This window comes from Adiantum capillus-veneris, chromosome 27, assembly GCF_014529385.1.
Source record: "Adiantum capillus-veneris isolate H3 chromosome 27, ASM1452938v2, whole genome shotgun sequence".
Taxonomy (NCBI): domain Eukaryota; kingdom Viridiplantae; phylum Streptophyta; class Polypodiopsida; order Polypodiales; family Pteridaceae; genus Adiantum; species Adiantum capillus-veneris.
The window spans coordinates 56,608,154-56,630,231 of NC_140957.1; the positions used below are offsets into that span (position 1 = coordinate 56,608,154).

Sequence of the window (22,078 nt, forward strand, 5' to 3'; positions counted from 1 at the left end):
CAATACTTGTAGTAATATGCCCTATAGGGGAAGGATCTAGAAGTTGTGGAATGCTAAGTGAGGGTATTTCACAAAGTGTAGTCTCTTGGACAAGGATATGCTGAGCAAAGGCTGGCCTACGATGCTCTATAATATTTTTTACATGCAATAGTCCAAGAAGGGAAGTTCAAGATATGCTGGTCTCCAAGAGAAGCTTTTTGTATGTATATGAATCCCTACCCTCTTCTTGTGTTGCACACATCTTGTGCCAAGAGAATCGGAGAGTTGAAATTTGCTAATAACTTTTCTTGTTCTTCCTCCATCGATGCTATATAACTCTTCACAATCCTTGCTAGCCCAAGATAACATCACTGTATATACAATCATTACGAAGCCAATGTTTCTAAACACTTAAAAGGTAATGAATTAATCTGCTAATCCAAAATAGAAGTGACCCGAAATAGAAGTGACCCTCCTATGCTAGAGGAAAAGTAAACATGACTCTTCAACAAAGGAGGAAAAGCATATTGTACCCTTTCAACACTGGAGGAGAAAACAAGTATACGGGGGAAGGGCACATTCGTATGGTTTATCTTTTGATAATGTTGCAAGCACAACATGCGAATGCCATAAACAAATTGTAGCTATAATGAATGCGCTAGTAAATGCAAACTTGAGCTTACAATTGAACCATCAATTCCGGTATGTGTACCATCCACCCATAAAACCTGATGCATGAGACGGAACGCCAAGCAGGCCAATCTCTAAAAGGAAATATGTACTTACAATCACATTCAAAGCCTTGAAATTAATGAATATACATTATAAGCTGACCAGTAGATAAAAGCTTAAGGCGAGCCCACCCTATCAATGAGCACCTTGACAAGAGACTCATCAGCTCCTCGCTTATACAATAAGCCAATTAAAATACATTGATTTTGACCAAGAGAGTGAGGTAGAATATTTTAAGTTACAAGTACGACGTTACAAGCGAGTCAAAACCCTAGTTACCCTAATAAGAATAGGGTACTTTATGGCTGTTTTTTACTGAGCTACAAAGATCTCGATCTCTCTCTCTCTCTCTCTCTCTCTCTCTCTCTCTCAAGTTTATAAAGTAAATCAACAAAAAAAAAAATCAGAAACCTTTGTCCGAAGCTACAGGGAAGGGAAGAGAATGCTGCAAGATAATCAAATCCACCATCTCACATGCGAGCCTACAGCTGAAGCGATTGTCACGGTGTCTCTGGGCCCGGGTTTGATTCTCAGTAGCATTCCAATTCTGCCCCAAAACAAATGTCAACCCTTCTCTATGGCAAGGAATAAACCTTCTTGTACAAGGGTCCTGGATCCTCATGTTCGACTGCTGCAGCAGACCTCCTAGACACCTTCCATTCTCTCAAAAACATCTTCAGAATCCTAAGCAGTGGCTCAACTTGCCAGATGCCAGTAAACCTCCCTCTTTCTGGGCTCCATGACTTTCGCCCTCGGTGTAAAAACTGAAAACCTATATCTGGGTTCCGTGACTTCTACCCTCGGTGTCAGAACCATAGCCACCCCGCTTGATTGTATTTACCAAAGGCTCCTTCATTGATGCAGCTACACCCGTGCATCTGTGCTTTTAATGTATAGTCTCAAATACAGAAAATCTCCTGTCGGGGCTTCAGAACTACTGAATCATACAACAACAAAAATCAAGCTATGTAAGCTCTGGGCAGCCCTTGAGCTGCAGAAGAGCTATTTTTAAGCTGGGAATGACCAGAAATGATGAAATCGCTTTCAGCAACTATATGATGATGTCTTCTGCTTTGGAGTTCGCAATATCCTCCATAGGAACAAGAAGATGCCCTCCATAGGAACAAGAAGCATTTATGGAGATATATGTGTGTAAGGCCATTAAACTTTCAAGTACACCCTCCGGAATCTGGCTTTGCAACACCATGCCTTCGCTCTTTCTTAAAGCGCACTTCTGAAGGATCAAACCCACCTTCATCTGACCCAAACACCGCCCAGCCTGGAGTAGGAGCCATATAATCTTTACTGCCAAAGGAAACCCCAGCCACCACCTGCAAAAGTCTCAAGATGAATGGCTTAGTTAGCAAGATGATTAATGACACAATCGCGGGCATCTACTCCAGCACAGGACACTCACAAACAAGACCCACACGTAATGTGCATGCAGCCATACAAGTTGGATTTCTTCACATATGTGTGTAACATGAGTCTCTAGCTTTATTTAGCTTTGTTTATTCCTTCTTCCACTTGCAACTTTCCTTTTCTGTTGTTTTTTGGCTTCTGCCCAGGTGGATTTTGGTGCTTCCTTGCTTCTAGTTTTTTATTGTTTCTTTGTTTTGCTAGTCCTTATTTCTTTGTTACTAGCTCCAATAAACAAAACTTCGGCACCAAACTGGGGGTATAGTATGGCATGCATAGGTGGGTAGGAAGTTAAGAGCATAGCCAACACACAGAGAGAGAAGGGGGTTTTGGGGGGGGGGGAGAAGAGAAGAGAATCTATAATCAACAAAACATACCAGTTCATGAAATTTTTCATAGTCTATCCACGTGTGCCACTTGCCTCCCAGACGGAACTTCTTAGCATCAGCCAGAAGTACACAACAAGAGTGCGCATGTTCGCAGGCAAGCTCATACTTGCCATTACTCCTCCTAGCAAGCTCCTCAGCAAAAGCCTTCACATCTTCATGCCACGGAACATTTTCCATTGTCAGGGTAGAAGTATTTGACCTGTAATCACCAGCTTCATTGTAAGGAGTCAGGACTTGTTCCACAAGATTTACACAGACAACCATCAAAACTACTGATGTACTTACGCGCCACAAAAAGTTACTCCTTTGATCTCCACAAAGTCTGGCTGGCCCACTTTCATAAGCTCTGCATATTCTTCAACCTCTGATGTGTTCCATCCTTTGACTAAAGTTAGCCGATAAACGGTTCTCTGGTGCTTCTCTCGAAGAGCTTTTAAAGACTCCTGTGAAGTAAAAACATCAAGGAATACGAAAACTAGCTTTCCACTTTTGGGTTCTTTCAAAGAATGTACACATTGGTATACCAGGGAGATTCCTCAACAAATTTCACAATTATACAAGATGGTTATTGTAAACCCTAACCTTAAAATTCGAGGCTTCCATTAAAGACACTAAAAAAGGCAAGTACACGTCAATAATCGACGGTAATTCTCAATTAAATCTACAATCTTGTTTGACATAAAAGCTTTAGAAATCAATTCCTCTTCCACTAAAGATCGAAAATAAAATGGTGAAGTTCTCACAATAAAACGCTCCCAAAAATCAGCAAAGAGTGGCCGATCAATTGCTTTCAGCCGGTCCTTTGTGGAAGCATCGACACTTACATACAGCTGGAATAGGAAATCACAGATTCCATCAGTAGAAATTGGTATTAATGTAATAACGTACAATGAGGCAAACATTAGGTGATCATTCTTGCATTAAAGCGACGTGTAATACAAATGATATACTTCAATAGCCAAAAAAAGAGGTTTAAATTTATAACCAGAGGCCGAAGGTACCATGCCTGTGTAACTGGGTCTAAATTTTTGATGCAATCTGGAAACTGTGCATTTGTGACCAGAAAAGTTGATATTTTCCGCTTGTGGAGCTCTGCTACTAGTGTATTGATCTCAGGGTACATAATCGGCTCTCCTACTAACGACAGAGCACAATGTCTAGGGTTCACACCTTCCATTAGGCGCTCTTGCTTAACTCCTGGTAGAAAAACACAATAGAACAATTATGTATGAGTAACATCAAGCTACCTACAATGGGTGTTTAAAGTAGCTCACTTACCTGGAACGCCTTTCATTTGCTTTATCATATTTATGTGCAAGTTAAGTGCAGCCTCCACTATCTCAACTGGATCATCTATCTTCCACTTCCAGGACTTTCCAACTGGGTTTGTGTGATGCCTCCAGCAGAATACACACTTGTTGGCACATGCTAGACTTGGTGTGGTCTCCATGCACCTGCGCTTTCACAGTTGGACTCTTATCACACGTACAATTACACTGTAAAGTAGTCTAACATGCAAAGGCTACCATATTTGATTGGCTTACCACATCTAACACCCAATTCGTTCAAACCAACGCATCACAAGTCAAAAATCAATATTGCCAAATGTCTTGACACTTCACTTCTTGGATAAAATACAATGTATTTAGCATTTATACAAAAGACCTAATAATAAAGAGTAAGCCAGCACCATTTGAGGAGTTTCAAATGTGCAAATATAAAGTTTGTAATAACACTAAAAATAAAAGAACTTAGGGAAATGGATAACCTCATGACGTCAGAAAGGCCTGAGCTTGTGAACGATAAGAAGAGCAAAAAAAGAAGAAGATTTGAGCGTAGCATGAGTAAAAGACTGACTCATTAGACTAACATAGATGGAGAATCCGCACTTGCTGAGGCTGATATGCTACTCAAAAACCACAGGTGGAGCTTGGATCTTCGGCCAGGCTTCACCGCTGACCAAGGGCCGTGAAGAGGAGCGGACAAGTGCTTTTGATTAATACAAAACAAACATCGCAAGGAGCACCTGGCTTTTGGGATCAATACTGGCTCAGGGAAAGTCTAAGCACCTGGCCCCTTTATAATGCCCCTCCTATGCTAGCTGTTTGCGTGTGTTTTGTAGGTTCTTTACAGCAGTTCTTTTTTAATTTATTCTGCCTGTCTAGTCAAGCAGCAGGTTTTAAGACCATTTACAAGAGCGGAGGCCTCCTTATTTTTGTAGTAAGGTGCTTACATGGTGGCGTGATGTGACTCAAAAGCCTACAACATGGACTAATTTTTGCACTAAATTCAAGAAGGTTTTTGTGAAAATGAATCCCCTAAAGGCCTATGCTAAGCTACAGGGTCTTTCGATGACGACTCTGCATTTGACAAGTACACCACAGCTTTCAAGGAAGCACTCACCTTTTGTAAGGTAGAATCTACGCACGATGTACATATGTATCTCTTGGGTTTGCATGAGGATTATCATGGGCCTTGATTAAAGATAGAGCCCAGATCGATGTGGAGATGTTGTGGCAAAGGCCAGAACCTTCCATTTGATAAATGAAGAGAATTATAAGAAGAAAAGAAACTTTGATTACCAATCCCACGTGGGCACTTTGAAGAAGCGGCCTCATTTCTAGCAAAAGTCCAAGTCACCGTCAAGACCTTCTCTCGACACCACCCCTCGTGGTGTCCAAGAGAAGAAGAAAGCTAAGAATGATCTCATTGTTAAGGCAGTGAAGAAGGGAGCTTGTGGTTGTGGCTAGATGGGCCATCAAATTAGAGACTGCCCTCAAAAGAAGGCCAAGAAATCGCAAGGACTCCCTTTGGTTCATAACCCGGAGATCTCATGTAACTCCAATTTTATTCAAGTTGAAATCCATCATTTGGCACACAGTTTGTGCACTAATTGTATGTTTAACACCAAAGTGTTTGATAAGCACGATCTTCTCCATTTTCCCGGAAAGATCAATGGACACGATGTGACTATACTCCTTGATAATGGAAGCTCACACAATTTTGTAGATGCAAAGTTGGTACAAAAATTGCACCTGCTGTAACAAACTTGGGCACCCCTAGTCTAAATTTTGTCGCGACACAGGAGATTCACTTAACACACTTCACAAAATTAATTGATTCGACACGGCCCGGCGTAGTTTCACGCCAAGAGAGATTGGCCCCAAAGTCTGGTGCCCCTTTCAATATTTCTTTTTGTATTAATCGTTGAGCAAAGTACAACTCCCGCGGGTCCTCAGCTCTCAGACTCTGTATCCAGATGCCCTAAGAAGTGAGGCCCTTGGGTCCCTTTTTATTCTTACATACCCCAAAAGCGAAAACTCAAAAGCAATGGGTTCCAAAAGCAACTGGCTCTAAAATCTGCTCAAAGCAGCCAGCATAGATTTCGGAATTCCGTATAGCAGGCCACGTCAGCAATTCAACGCAAAAAGTAAAACTCCGTACGATGAGCCACGGCAACATGTCTGCACGATTTACGGAGATCAGTACAGCATTCCATGTCAGTGTCCGTACAGTGTGCCACATCAACATCCGTACTCTGCCTGCCACGTCAACAATCTACCACGTCACCATTTTGTGACATACCCCCTTCTTGAAAGAATTGTAATCACCCTCGATTACACTATAAAACAGACAGAGGCGATAAACCAGTTCAGCAAACACTGACTCTAAGTACCGACGCACTAGACACAACACATCTAGCACTTGTACAAAGACAACAATCATATCACTTCACATGACATCAAAGGACATCACATGACAAATCAATCACAAAAAAATTCATTCCAAATCTCATACCATAACTGCCAGCAACGTATTTAGTAACCGCATCTAGATCCATCCGGACCTCACTAATGTCGAAATAACTAATCCTTATTGCGATCATGTCTATAGAGATTTTTAAGACCGAAATGCTCAATCATTTCGTCCGTCAATTCCAGCACTCAAACAAGTCACATGATTGTGCAATCCCTCTGCTCTAGATTCAACCCTGCTGATCTGCGAGATCTCTCGGAGTAGACGCAGCTAAACCGAATGCCTCAAGGTAAAGTTCCAAAATCTGAGTAGTATCTGCTAGGTCCTCCTCCATCCACTTTGCATCCAATGCCGGATAGATCTTGAATTTAACTAAGAACCGCCGAATCACTTTACCTTTCACTTTTCTTTCCTTGTGTGCCAAAATCTGTTCAGGAACGAGTATCTCCTCACTCTCTTCCACTTGGGGTTGCTCATCAGGCTCCCCATCAACTAGCACCTCACCTTTAAACGGTTTCAAGAGACTCACATGGAATGCATTGTGAATCTTCCAAGTATATGGCAACTTGAGTCGAAAGGAGATGTCATTTATCTTTTTAATCTGGAAAGGGCCATAATACCTCATGCTAAGCTTTCGAAAAAGCCGATCCTTTTCCTTTTTAGTTTCCTTAGGCGTGCCTTTTCAAAATGTAAGAGCACCCAATCGTCTTTCTTTATTTCAAGTCGCATCGATGTCGATCTGCTGCCTTCTTGTGTCGTTCTTTAGACTTCTCTAGAGCTTCGTGGACCTTGGTAAAAGCAGTGTCCAAGTCCCTCGTGTACTGGTCAGCTTCAAAAATCTTGTCCTTAGTGCTGACAAAGGGAGGAATCTTCTGAGCACCTTCAATTATCTCAAAGGGCGCTTTCCCTGTCGAAGAGTGAACCGTGTTATTGTAGGCAAATTCCACCGAAGGCAAATATTTTCCCATTGAGTCTTCTCATCATAGATGTAAGACTTTAACAGATCCAAAACAATTGAATTTGCGATCTCAAATTGCGCATTTGTCTGCGGGTGGAAAGATGACGAGAATTGCAACCATGTGCTAATGTACTCCCAGATAGCCCTCCAAAACAAACTTGTGAATCGCGAATCTCTATCGGAGACTATTGTCTCAAGCATGCCATGTAACCGAAATATCTGTGCAATGAACAGTCTTGCTAAATGGTTCGGCTTGACTGTTTTCTTCACTGGAATGAAATGAGCTTGTTTGCTAATTCTGTCAATGACAATCGAAATGCCATCGTGCCCACTCTGTCTCTTCGGGAGATCAAAGATGAAATCCATTCAATACTTTCCCAGGGGCGTGGGTAAAGGCTGTAGTAACCCCTCTGCCTTATGCCAGTCAAACTTGACCTTTTGGCATACTAAACAACTGCGTCATCGACATCCTTCTCGGCCAATAGAAATAATGCTCTACCCCCTTCAGGGTGGTATCGATGCCGCGGTCATCCGTAAAGGGTGGACAGTGATACTCTGTCAGGACGTTTTCCCTTGAGGGCTGTGTGATACACATTGTTTTCTTCATCAAGTAGCTATCGTGTATGGAAAATCTTGGAACTGTCTCCCCATTCTATATCCGAGTAAAAACATCGGTAAAGTCCGGATCTGTGGCGTATTGGTCAACCATATCCTCGAAGCTTCTATGATGGATCGCGGAAATAGCCGAGACAATGCATCTGCCACCAAATTATTATGTCCCTGAAAGAACAATCTGGAAGTGAAACTGTGACAAGATGTTAGCCCACTGCATCTGCTTTTCCGAAAGTTGCTTATGTGACAAGAAGTAGAGAAAACTCTGATGATCTATAAAAACTGTGAAACCAGATAATGTTGCCAATGTGTCAGAGCATGGATCACTGTCAATCATAGTTACAGGGGACGAGGGGGACGGGCCCTAGGGCCGGGGGACGGCCGTAACCGGGCCGGGAACGGCTGGGAACGCCGAGGGACGGACGGAAAACGGGCCGGACGGGCGGGTTGCAGGGGGGACGGACCGGGGACGGCCAAGGCCGGACCGGGGTCGAACGGACCGGACGGGGACGGTAGGGGTCGGCCGGGGTCGGACCGGAACAGATTCAAAAAAATCGCCGTTTTTGACCGTTTGCAACGGCTCTGTGCAGCCCCAACTGCCATATTTTTTAAGCCTTGGCCCTTGGGAGGCTATAAAAGGCTCCCTTGGGCCTCTTAATACTCATAGTCTCAATGCTCAATGCTCATTCCATTTCCCTCAAGCTCAAGGCTCAAGCTCATTCCATTTCCCTCAAGCTCAAGGCTCAAGTTTGAACTTTGAAGCTCTCCTCTCCCTCTTCTACCCACTTTGAAGCTCTCCTTTACTCTCTCTCCACACAAGCTCTCCTCTAACCCTTCTAACTTCTAAGCTCTACTCTCTCGAGTCTCTCCACCATCATGTCATCTCAAGCCAACTCCACTTCTCAAGCCGCTTCTTCCCAAAGGAGGCCCGCCGTGCAAACGTGGTCGTGGTGGGATGAAGTCGACTTTAGCTCGCGTGGCAAAGGTGGCGGTGCAAGACCATGGATATGCAAGCTATGTCCATACAAGAGATCGGGTGGTTCAAACAAAGTGCGAGCCCATCTTCTTCATGAACCCAGTCACGAGGTGAAGTTTTGTCCTCATGTAGCTCCCAAGAAGAGGTTGGATCTTCTTGAGAAGCTCACGGTGTATGAGGTTGCGGAAGCGGCCAAGAGGGGCCGTTTTGTTGCCGTTGATCCCTCCGCCACGGCCACACCGCGAGAGCAAAGGGAAGCCAACCTTGACGACATCTCTCGAACCTTCAAGAGCCAAGGATCTACACCGTCCTCTTCCCTTCCGCATCGCCAAACCACTCTCAACGAGAATTGGAATCCTAAATTGAAGGAAGAGGTGGATAGGTCGGTTGCCCGATTCTTCTTCCACGACCACATTGCCTTCCATGCTTCGCGGTGAGTTTCCCTTGGCATATGCACATTGCAATCTTCCATTTTGTATTCATAATGGGTTATAATTTCTCGACTCTCCATACTAACGCAACATGCTCTATTTTGTGTGGATAGGTCTCCATACTTTCGAACCATGGTTACGAAAATAGGGGAATATGGCTCCTCTTATGTGCCACCTTCATCGGAGAGGCTTCGCACCACCCTCCTTGACAAAGAGAAGCTTGCCGTGGAGCAAGCGGCCCAAGAAGGATTTGTGGGAGACCAATGGCGTCTCTCTTCTTGTAGATGGATGGAGCGACACCCACAAGCGGTCCATCCACGGGGTGGTGGCCTACTCTCGGGGGGAGATGTACTTTGTGGAGTCACATGATGCATCCGATAGTGGCAAGGCCGCCGAGATGCTTGCTGCGGAGTGGACAAGCACCATAGAGATCACCGGCCCGGAGAATGTCCTTTGTATGGTTGCAGATGGAGAGGCGTCAAATAGGGCAGCCGGAGCTATCATTGAGGGCATGTATCCCAGCATCCATGTCACATTTTGCATGGCGCATTGCCTCAATAACCTCCTCAAGGACATAGGGAACTTGTCATGGATTTCACCCACCATTGGTGACGCCTCTCGAATTGTCTCCTTTGTGCTCAACCATCAAAAAGAGCGCCATGAATTCTCAAAGAGGAGCCACTTGTCTTTGCTCAAATATTCAGAGACAAGATTTGCATTCAATTGGCTTATGCTAGGCCGCTTGTCTACATGTGGCGGAGCCTTAAGGGGCCTCTTTCTCAGTGATGAGTTCCAAGCCATGCCGGAGTCTTCATCAGCAGTAGGATTGAAATGCCGAGAATGGGCCGACGACGCCGCTTGGTGGGAGGAGGTGAAGACTCTTGACGTCATGGTCAAGCCTATTCTACACCTACTTCGAGTGGTGGATGGCTTGCAGCCATGCATTGGCAAAGTCTACGAAGCCATGGATCGGATGATAGAGGCACTTGAGAAGCTTGTGCCTGACCCTGTTCAGTATGCGGAGATTCATGGCTTGTGTGAGTCGAGGTGGAATGGATACTACTCTCCACTTCATGCGACAGCTTATGTGCTTGACCCTGAGTTTCAAGGAAGGCGTCAAGAGACCGACAAGGAGGTGAGCAAAGGATGGCGCCTTGCATTGGAGCGCCTTGAGCCTAGCAGTGACATTAGGCGCAAGATTAGAGACGAGCTACTCAACTACAGGCAAAAGAAGGGCTCCTATGGATGTGTAGATGCACAGCTTGATTGCAACAAGATTGGCTCAGTTTTGTGGTGGGAGGACTATGGAGGAGATGGCCCACATTTGCAACGCTTGGCTGTTCGTGTCCTTAGCCAAGCATGTACCACTAGTTGCTTGGAGCAACTATGGAGTGTGTACAGCCACATTGCCTCTAAGAAGAGGAATCGCCTTGGGGTTCAAAGGGCCAATGATTTGGTGTTTGTGAGTGCTAACTTGCGCATGCTTGCCAAGAGCGTCACACACAAGGTAGATCCTTTCATTGAGTGGGAGATGGCACAAGAGAATCCATCAATGGCCGATACTCTTTTGGAGGAGCTAGAGGAGGATTTCGAGCCTCAATGCGAGCCTCCCGAGCCGGAGCCCTCATACGTCGCTGACGACCTCAACTACGACGACGATGTGGAGATTTAGCAGGCGAGCACTTCTTGAGTTTGATGATCATTGATCACTCGACTCTCGCGTCTAGACTCTTGAGTCTACGACTCTACCTACTACATAGCCCTTTGTACTTTTTGTTATCCTTGAGGCCTCAGGCTTGTCCTAAGTCCTTTAGGCTTTTTGACTCTTGAGCCCTTGTGGCATGCACTTCTCATTTTGTATCCATCGATCATCGATGTTTTATTAGCACATTTCAACCTATATGACTCGTGTTCTTTGGTCTATTTAGTGTAAATTTATGGTCAAAGTGATGCTCTATGTGTGTGGCATGTGTGTAGGTCAAAAAATGCCAAAAAAACTATTCTTTTTTTTTGCCGTTCCGACCCCCGTCCCCGTTTCCTGACTTTTGCCGTCCCGACCCCGTTCCCGACCCAGACCCGCCGTCCCATGTAACTATGCTGTCAATAGCTCTTTCTTATAAATCTGGGCTACCAATTCTGGCCTTGAAAACATTCTGCTTTCACATGGCCTTCTTGCATCAATACCGCTCCTAGACTACGACCACAAGCGTCCCAATAAACTTTGAATGGCTTTTGCAAATCCGACAAAGCCAACACTTGTCCATTAGTCAAAAAAAAATTTAAGTGTTTAAAAAGCAGTCACCTCTATCGGTTCCCACGAGAAAGGGACTCCTTTCTGAGTCAACAAGTGCAAAGGCGAAGCTATGTCTGCAAACTTCCGAATGAACCGCCGGTAGTAAATACACAAGCCCAAAAAGCTTCGAACTTCATGAACATTCTTCAAGTCAGGCCAATAGTGGATAGTCTCAATTTTGGCCAGGTCCATCTTTTCTCCTGCTGCTGAGACGATGTGTCCCAAGAAATGTATCTCCGGCAAGAAAAACTCGCTCTTTTTGGCATTAATAACCAATCTATGATCGCAAAATGCCTAAAAGACCTGTAACAGATGGTGTCGCTGCTCTGCTTCATTCTTGGAGAAAACTACAATGTCATCAAAGAAAGTGCCCACAAAAGATCGATGCTCTCGAAAAATCTATCCATCAGTCAGTTGAAAGTTACTAGAGCATTTGTAAGCCCAAAGGGCATCACCAAAAATTCGTATAAACCAAAGCTTGTCCAAAAGGCTGTCTTGTAGATATCTCTCGGAGAGATTCTGATATGATGATATTCGCTTTTCAAACCAATCCTGTTGAAACAAGAGAATCCTTGAAGTCTGTCACGAATATCATCGATCCTTGGAATCCGGAATCTATTCTTGATGGTGATTTATTGAGAGCTCTATAGTGCACATTCTCCAAGATTCGTCTTTCTTTAGTATTAGTAAAACCGGAGAACAGTAAAGTGAAGTGCTAGGCTGGATGAGACCCTTTTCAAGAAGGTCTTTCCCTTGGTTCATGATTTCTTCATTCTGGGCTCGGCTAACACGGTAAGGTGGCCGGTTCGGTGGTGTGGTTCCAAGGACCAAATCAATAGTGTGGTCCTCGGGACAAGATGGAGGTAACTGTTACTAAATTGGCTTTATCTGATAGAAAAATAATTCTAAATAAATTATTGGATTTATAAGTGAGAGGGTTTTCTCCCTTGGAACACCAGGAAAAATAATTCTAAATGAATTATTGAAATTTTAAGTGAGAGGGTTTTTCTCAATGGAGACATCCGGGTACAGATATTTCTAGTGCGTCATTCAGAGTAATGACGGGAGCACTGTGAAAGGGAATATCTATAAGGCCACCAGGAACGGGTACTTCTGATGCGTCACATCGGATGGGTGATAGAGAGCATCGTGAAGAAGTATCCGACCATCCGGGAACGGACATCTCTGATGCGTCATAGGATGGGTAACATAGAGCATCGCAAGTTCGGTAGGAAAGGACTAAGTGATGGGTATTCCTGATGCGTCACAAGGTGGGTGACGGGTGCATCGGAAAGGGAATATCCATAGTCGAGAGGAAATCCGAACTGTGTTAGAATTGTGCACAAGGAAAAGCAAGCACTTGAATGAAGATGGGTTCAGAGCAAACTTTGAGGAAATACAATTGCTTTCTAAGAAAGCAGGTTGCTTTTCGGGAAAGCAGATGCTTTCCCGTGAGGAAGTCTATGTCTGCATTTCAATTGTGCATGTGATTGCATCCAGGGACGCCTAGGAAGTGTTGTGAAAGCATTGTTTTTAACTTAAAAGGTTTTATTGATTTTTTGGACAGATTCAGACCAAATTTTAAAAGGTGACCGGCCGCCCACTTAATAAGTGGGCAACCTATGATTACATAAAGCAGTAAAAGACCAGCCAGTGATTTTTCTCTCTTTTTTTCTGCCAGAAGAGCACCAAAAAAAAAAAACAGCCGCGATCTCTACGTGGGCAGCCAACGCTCAGCTATTCTTGCCGTGGCCAGGGAGATATAAAGCATCACACGCTCTCTCTCAGAAAAGGAGTTGCCAGCATCAGCAAGAGGAGACTCTGCCGCCAGAAGACGCAAGAGATCGCAAGACTACGAAGCACGGAGGTCGCTTTTTCAACGCAAAGAGCGAAAGTTTGCGTTTGCAGGTGTATGTTTGCAGGTGTACTTCCTCTTCACGAGAGAGTAGGAGCAGAGGAAGGCATGAGCCTCTGCATGAGAAAAGCGCTTTAAGGAATTAGAGCAAGATCAGCCCAAGGGTTTCGTACTCGAGTTTGGGAAGTAGATCCACGGATCCGAGAGTGGTAGTCTCTCAAGTTGTGATCCGGAAGTGGGGATTCCCAAGTAAGGACTCCATGTCCGGGAAAGCAGAGTTGTTCTGCAAGAAGAGGACTCTGGAAACAAAGTTGCAAAAGAGTTGCAGGGGATGCTATACCCTGAGTTTGAAAGGTGAGATCCAGAGGTGAGAACCTTGGTTCTCGAGGATTTGGAATAAGGAACGGAAGTTCCTTGGAATAGGGTTTTGCCCTAGGAATAGGAAGCCGAGGCTTCCAGGAACCATCAAGTCTTATTCTAGAACGAACGTGGTAATACGTTCGGTTCAAGTGCTTGTATAGACTTCTCCTCAGTAATAAAGATACTATTAGGGGGGGGGGGAGGGAGGGAGGGGACCAGCCCATCTTTTGTCCCCCCCCATCTTCTGGTCCCGAGTACTGTGTCGATCTTCTCTCTCTCTCTCTCTCTCTCTCTCTCTCTCTCTCTCTCTATATATATATATATATATATATACTCTGGCTTCAATTTTTAAGTGATAAATTCTATTTATCCGAGTATATTCTATATTGCGATTCGCTCCCATTTGTGACGATAACTCGCCTGGTAGGCCTTCTGAGAAATAGTCGGCATGTGTGTGCAAAAATTCTTGTCGCTCTTTGTCCAATTCAGACATGTTCGTTCGTTGTTCATCATTCAATTCTTTCAAATATGTCGAGTAAACAAAAAGACTAGATTTCATTAATTTTGAAATAGCCAAAGCCGATACAACAGAGATGGACTCGCCCTTCAAATTTACATCAAGTACAATTTTCCTGCCCTTCTCATTGGTCAAAGTCGCTTACTTTGCCCGATAGTCGACCAAGGTATTGTTCTTGTGGTACCAAGGGATTCCTAGGAGGACGTCACCCCATTGCAAAGGCATGATGTAAAAGTCCTCGTGCCCTACATACCCCTAACAATGCAAAAGAAGTTTGCCAATGACAAGTGTAATGGCTACATCCCGTCTGGGCGCCGCTAGAACTGCCTCCATCGGTGGCCCATCTTGTCGGGCGTAATCTCGAGTTGAGCCGCCAATTCAGGTGAAATGAAGTTGGCCTTGGCTCCTCCATCAAAGAAAATGAGGGGTTTGTCACGAACTGCTGGGTGTCAAAGCCTAAAGAATGGAGCCAACTTACAGATGCCGGCCGAGGGGCCTAAACCCTAAGAAGAGCAAGTAACGGATGAAGTCCTACCAACTTATGGGGACCCCGTCCGATGGGGCCCCAAGTGACATAAAGGATTAAAAATAAAGCAGGACCCGCACACACGCAAAAACTAATGACATGGCAGATTTCCCAAAATTGCGTTGACATGATGAAATGGCAAGCTATACAGATTTCCGAGTTTTGCGTGGGCTGATGACGTGGCAGCTATATGGATTTTCGTAAATTATGGTGGCAGCTTTTTGGCTTTGCTTTTGTACCAGAAGCTTTTGAGTTTGGAGGCTTTTCATGTAAACTGCTTTTCAGACCAAGGGCATTTAAATAAGAGGTTAGGGCTCATTCTCTGGCATGCTTCCTAAAGAAGGTGTAGAGTCTGGAGTACCGGCTTGTACTGTGTTGAAGCAATATAAAGAAATATCGAAAGGGACGCCAAGGTTTGGGGCCAATACTCTCTGGGGTAGAATTCCACCACTCCATGTCGCGTGTCGTCTCTCTCTCTCTCTCAGTTCAATTGTTATTGAAGTGCTAAAAGTCTGTTCAGTCTGTTCTTTTCTATTGGCACGTGGTGCCCGTCTTGCGACAAGCTTCCTGATCTTTTGCTTTGCCCTTGCGCGGCAAAGTTCCGTACTTTCATCCATCTTACTTGGGTCGGTTCCCATGTAATCCGGTACCAATCCTGCTTTCATCTTGCTTTTTCTGCCACGTTCTTTTGCTGCTCTAGAACTCTCAAGCCTTTCTTCAATTTGTCCTCATTGTGCCTTTTTGGGACACTTTGCAGAGATGTGCCCTTGTTCCCCGCAACCAAAACAGAGATAGTCAGGTCTTTGTTCCGCAGTCAATGGGGGTTGTGCATCCTTCTTTTCTGGGAGTTCTTCTTCTTTCTATTGTCGTTTATCGAGTTTTGTCCGCTCCTTTGTGTCTAAACTTCATTAGTGGGTAGATCAAGTTACCCGAATGTATCGAGAATCACCGCTTAGCATGTCCCATCATTTGTTGTATGGACTCGGACTTTTGCTCAACGCAGTAGTCTCAGATCTCTTTAGGGAGTCCGTAGCAAAACTGCTCAATCTGTTTGTTAAAAGTGACCTTCTTAAACGAAGAGTCAAGCCATCACATACGAATCGATCTAGAAGATATTTCCTAAAACTGATTTCCATACACGCTATGGTCAATACCTTTTGGTTTGACCAATGGGTCAAAGTCAGCGATACGGAAGCGCAGAGCCAAGAGAGAATGTGAGAGAGAGAGAGAGCCAACCAATTGGGCAATGGAATAGATAGCAATACAATGGCGTTGGGTGCTTCTTATATATTAGCCTGGGGACCTTAAGTACCCCCTTAGCAAATTGCCCTACCTAGAAACATGTCAACTAAGTAAAATAAATACCTAAATGACAAATTAGATAATGGGATCACATTGGGCCATTCACTTGAGATGCTATAACTACCCTCTCTACAGCTCATAGTAGACATATGTAGAAATCTGAAGTAAATGAAGTAGCTACCATGGACACCCCAGCACCTTTCGAGATACTAGATACATGTGACGTGCAGCGGAAGTGAATGTTGAACTTTGCTCAAGATGAGTGCTCCGAACTGTGCTCAAGGGTTCCTTTTACTTACGAAAGGGAGAGCCTTCCGTTCCTTTAGTGAGAGAGTGCAAATGATCACAAACAAAGTGAATGACACTGTGAATGAAGGTGTTGAGAGAGAGAGAAGAATACGACACCAGACGGTTGTCAAACCCTCCTCCAAGGGCCCCACTCTCTATGGCGAGAGAGGTCTATGCTATTGATTGCACAAATCTGGTATAATGGTTTAGATGCAATGGACTTGCCGACGATGTCGACGACAATGACGACGACGACGAGACGGGCTGAAATCTGAAAACGCTAAGGGCTGAAATCTGCAAATCTGCTAACTGCTGAATTCTGACACTGTATCGGCGAGGACGGCGAGGATGGTGATGGCGATGACGTGAGGATGGCGATGCGCTGAAAACGCAGATGCTGAAATCTGCAGACAGCAGGCTGAAACTGAAAACGCTAGCTGATCTGACCGTGCGGCGAGGATCTGATGCGGGTAGGTGAGACCTGTGAGGTTAGGGGCTGATCTTGCCGTGTCTAAGTGCTGAAAACTGAAAACGCTGATGCAATGGCTGATCTGACGCTGGGAAACTGCAAAAGGCTGATGATGTCTGCAGATTGCAAAAACGCCACGGCTGATCTGGTACTGCTGATGATGTCTGCAGATTGCAAAAACGCCGTGGCTGATCTGGTACTGCTGATGAAAAACGCCAGGCTAAATCTGCTAAGCAAAACGCTAGGCTGATTCTGCTGATGAAAAACGCAAGAGGTCTTGTTGGCTGAAACACTAGGGGATCCTACCGATCTTGCTGAGAACGTGCACTCCAAGTTCTGGGAGCTTCTGCTACCTCTTCTGCCAGAAAGTGCTAGCTCTAAATTTTCGTTATGTATCCTCCTATAATTCCTTTTGCGGCTTTTTCATCCAAGGTTAGAGCCAAGTCCCACTTAGTATTTTTAAGTTTAGTGGTATTAAGTAAATATTTTAAAATTGTTGTCACGCGTTCCTAAGTTGATTTTAAGAAGATAAAAGAGACAAGTCCTTTTAAATCCGTAATGCTCTTAATACTTTCTTTTTCTCATGTATTGAGGAGCTTGGATGAAAACTAACAAATCAAAACGCAAGTACATGCATTGCCTTTTCCTATTTTCTTGCCTCAAGTTGGGCTAGCACATGATGTGATCTATGTAAAGAGTGTCTTCTCCTACTCTATCGGTTGCATTTACACTTTTTCTTAAGTTTAGCATAAATGACTATTACTCTCTCTCCCTCTCTTTTTGTGTGACCACATCATTACTCAACTAATCCTTAATCTTGCTAATACTTTAGTGGTGTAGTGAGACCCGGCTCTTAGCTTAGGTTTAGTAGGTGCTTCAGCTTTACCCTTAGATTCATTTTCTGAGTTCTTTTCCGAAGGATTAGAGGAAGATTGGCTAGAAGAGTTACCGTTCTTACCATTCTTACTATTCTTGTAACAGACTTGGACACTCCAAGTCAAGAATCAACCGCGATAGCACCAAATAACCACTTCAAAACAATTCACAGATCACAATAGATTTGCACTGGCCCGGCAGAGTTCCATGCCTAGAGATATTGGCCCCAAAGACTGGCGCCCCTTTCGGTATTTCTTTGTTGTATTAATCAATCATCAAAGTACAAGAGAGCGGTTAGGGTTTCACTCTCAGACTCTGCGTCCAGATGCTCTGAGAAGTGAGGCCCTCACCACTAATTTAAAGGTTACAAGGGATGCCCAAAAGCAGAGCCCCAAAAGCTTTTAAAATAAAAAGCATCAGTTCTCTCTCTCTCTTAGAGTCTTTTCTCTTTTTTTATAAAAAAAAAAAAAGTAAAATTCGCGTCGCTCATCATTTTCCCAAAAAAAAAAAAGATTTAAGCCTCCGCGATTTTCGGAAATTAGGGTTTTTGGTAGAAATTAGGGTTTCTGTTGTCCACCACGTCATCACTTTGTGACAATTCTTACCGTTTTGTGGATTCTAAGAAGTCTGAGAGGTACTTTGAGAAGACTTGTTCTCCTTAGGCTTTCTCTTATTGTGCTTCATCTCCTGTGCGAGAGCAATCGCTACCGCCTTGTTGAGATCTATTGGATCGAGTACTTGGACATCATACTTGATATACTCGTCCAAGCCATAAAGGAATGCCTCTTTGCGCTCACATCCGATTTGCGTAATTGGGTGCCGAGCTGCAAAACACGATTAGAGAAAGACATAACTGGCATACCATTTTGCTTGAGACTGTGCCAATCGTCTTTCAATCGTGCTAGGTACTAGGGTGGCATAAACCGCGTCTTGACCTAGTCTTGGAAGTGAACCCAATTGAAGGTAAGGGGTACGTCTTCTTCGGCTTCCTCTAGGTGCGCGGTCAACTGTGCCTATTGCCATGCGTGATACCAATTAATGGCATCACCGGCAAGGTACATGACTGCCGTCACAACCTTGCTATTTCCTGTCTTCTTAGTTGTTGCAAAGTAAGCATTAAATTGATGAAACCAAGAGTGAATAATAGTAGCATCCATCTTACCGTCATACTTACTCGACGTCAACTTCTCAGTGACGGGATTGTTGGAGTTCGAATCTCTGCTTGTGCTACTTGATGAACTACCAATCTCTTTGACCGGCTCGGGCTTCGAGGTGAGTACTTGTAGGACCAACTCCTGCATGCGTTGGTCTCTCTGCGCCTCACGCTCTAACTCCAAGGCCGCGCGTCTTTCTTCGGCCACCAAGCACGCTTGCTCACGCTCCAAGCTACCCTTCTGTCTTCGGCCGCCAAGCGCGCTTACTCACGCTCACGCTCCAAGGCTAACCGTCTTTCTTCGCGCTCGCAATCCAATTCTACCTTTCTTTCTTTGAGCTCGCAATCCAAGCTGGCCTTTCTTTCCTGGGCCGCCAACCGGGCTTGCTCAAGCTCGTGATCCAAGGTGGCACGTTGCGCCTCTTGTTGTACCATCATGTCCATCATCGTCTTGCCAAAGCCTCCATAGGATTTGGTGCAACCCTTGGCGTAGATGGGAAAGGGGGAGGGTCGGAAAAACCTCCTCATGGGGAAAACTTCTTCGCCACCTCCATGCTCATCACCTCCACGCAAAGTATCCATTCCGCTTCTTGTGATGACCATACACTGAGATCTTGGGTACTTAAGTTCACGAGGAACTTGGGTCCTTGAGTCCTCGAGGTTCTTGAGTTCTTGAGGTTCTTAAGTTCTTTCTTTAGCTTGCAATGTAACAAACCGCTGACGTGTCAAAGCCCTGAAGAATGGGGCCAACTTGCAGATGCCGGCCGAGGGGCCTAAACCCTAAGAAGAGAAGAAGAAGTCCTACCAACTTATGGGGACCCCGTCCGATGGGGCCCCAGTGACATAAAGGAATTAAAATAAAACAGGACCCACGCAAAAGCTGATGACGTGGCAGTTGTACAGAGATTTCCGAAAATTGCGCTGACATGATGACGTGGCAGGCTGTACGGAATTTCGCATTTTGCGTTGGCTGATGACGTGGCAAGCTGTATGGATTTTCGTAAATTACGCTGGCAGCGTTTTGGCCACTCCCACCCTTACTTCATCGTGCATAAGGCGCGCTCCCATCTTCATCGCTGCCTTACAGGGCATAAGCCATAAAGAACCTAAGACTTGGAATTCATGGATTCAACAGAATATTTGCAATTTTTGCTCAACGAACTCCACGACATTCTTTCGCGGCATCCTCAGCAGAATCTTCCGATGCGGCAAAGTTTTCAACAATTTTTGAACTACATGTTACCCCCTCTGATGCCCCAGGTCGTACCTCCTCCTCCGGCCTCCGAAAGTATGAGAGCTTCCAACTGGCAAATTTCTCAACTATCTTTTCCGATCGGGGGAGTTTTCAGGAATATGGTGCAGCCATCTGACCCTGATCCAACGCAACCGTCTTTGCCACCACCATTGCCCCCACCGCCACCAAGCTACAATGGTTGGAGCCCATATGGATACCCTTATTATCCATACCCTGGATATGCGCCTAACCAACCCAAAGATTTCAAAGATGGCAGCACATCAGTCAAATTTTTCACTTTTTCCGGGGTGAAAAATCGCAAGAAAGCATTGCAATTCCTACAGCAATTCGACAACATCTATGTTTTAGGGAACTATACAGAAGAATCCAAGATTTCTCGAGCAACAGGATTTCTTAAAGATAATGCTATGCAATGGTGGACTTCAATGGCGACACAACCGCATGCTCCAAGGACCTGGCAAGCTTTCAAGACAGTTTTTGCACGTAGTTACATGACTTCTATGTTTGAAGTCCGGATTTTGGCAGAGTGAGGCAACTTGAAAATGCTTGTCACCGAAACCATGGACAAATATAACCAAAGGTTTCTTGACGTGTACCTTCCAGTGTCCTTCTTTAGATCTGTTCCCTTGGAGGCCTAGTGCGAGCGATACACCATTGGACTACCATCACCATTGCAGGAATACTGTCTATCCAAGCAAGTCTCTACCATGCAAGAACTTATGGACCATGCCGCGGTCGGCTACAAACTGATGAAGGGAAAGCTAGAGTTTACCACAGAAGAATCTCCGGCCGCTAACCACAACTCTCGGCAACAACGAACAAATTCTCGAGAGTCTCGAGAATATCAACCACAAAGGCCTCTTTTGACGCCTCAACAACGAGACACCTTACTACAAGAAGGCCGATGCTTTGGATGCTTTCAAACACGGCATAATCATTCTAATTGTCCCAAACACACTGATAGACCAGAGGAGCCGACGCCCGCACCAACGGTCGACAGAACCCAGCGCCACCTTCTGCTAAGAGAGCTAGACCCGCTATTGGACTAGTTCCTGATATTTATGGCATACGCATTGAGAGTACAAATGAATTGTGTCGAGCATATGGAAAAGTCAATGGCTTCAAAGCCCTTATTTTCTTTCATCCCGGAGCTACAGAGAACTTCATCCATCCATAATTTTTACAACAGATGCACTTTGATTATGATGTAGAGGGTGGAGAAATTGAAGCCGAGCTAGCCACGAGGCAAACTCAGAAAGTAGTACCGCTCATTGGTGCTCTTCCAGTGAGTATTCAAGATTATCATGGAAAAGCTGATTTCCACATCATGAAGTTGAGCAATTGCGACGTTCTCCTGGGCATGCCTTGGCGCGACAAGAATGATGCGACTCTCCAGGTTCCGAACCAAACCATCACAGTGATGCAGAAGGACAAGCCAGTCGTCCTCAAAGTTCGGTTGTCCGAACAAAACCTCGAATGAACTCTCTCTATTTGTTTTTCTTTATAGCTAGAAAGTATTGTTTGAAAATTTGTTTGAAATGGAAAGTATCTGTTTTGAACTTGTTTTGGTGCCGATTTGAGATGTTTGACTCTGGTTTTAATACTCGTTAATGATTGGTGATTTTACTCCCGAGTGGAGTAGTGAGAAATGATGATTAAAAAGTGTTGTTTTTTACTCCCGGCCCGGACCCGGATGGTTATGCGGAAGGAGTATTAAGAAGTCTGAGCAGTGGTTACTCTCAGCACCTCCAAATGATGCAAGCTGCGGTTAGGGGCGTTTGGTTGTAAAAGGCCTCTATATCTCCCGGCCCGGACCTTTTTAGGTTATGCGGGAGGAGTGATGAGAGAGTTGTTGAATATCTCCCGGCCCGGACCTTGTTAGGTTATGGGGGAGGAGTGTTCATCAGCGACTTTATGTTTCTATGCCTTGTA

The 22,078-nt window shown here is 44.8% G+C and overlaps 1 protein-coding gene across 1 annotated transcript in view; it reads right to left on the reverse strand.

Moving 5' to 3' along the window:
- Positions 1–776: 776 nt before the first annotated feature.
- The window catches only part of LOC147422026 (flavodoxin family protein / radical SAM domain-containing protein), a 56,062-nt gene continuing 34,760 nt past the window's right edge, over positions 777–22,078 (reverse strand). The window contains exons 3-8 of the mRNA XM_086502703.1: positions 3,798–3,973; positions 3,526–3,716; positions 3,263–3,349; positions 2,805–2,962; positions 2,508–2,718; positions 777–2,042 (exon numbers count right to left, since the gene is read on the reverse strand). Of these exons, the coding sequence (XP_086358829.1) occupies positions 1,881–2,042; positions 2,508–2,718; positions 2,805–2,962; positions 3,263–3,349; positions 3,526–3,716; positions 3,798–3,973 (985 nt within the window). The 3' untranslated portion in view covers positions 777–1,880. The remainder of the gene's footprint in view (positions 2,043–2,507; positions 2,719–2,804; positions 2,963–3,262; positions 3,350–3,525; positions 3,717–3,797; positions 3,974–22,078) is intronic.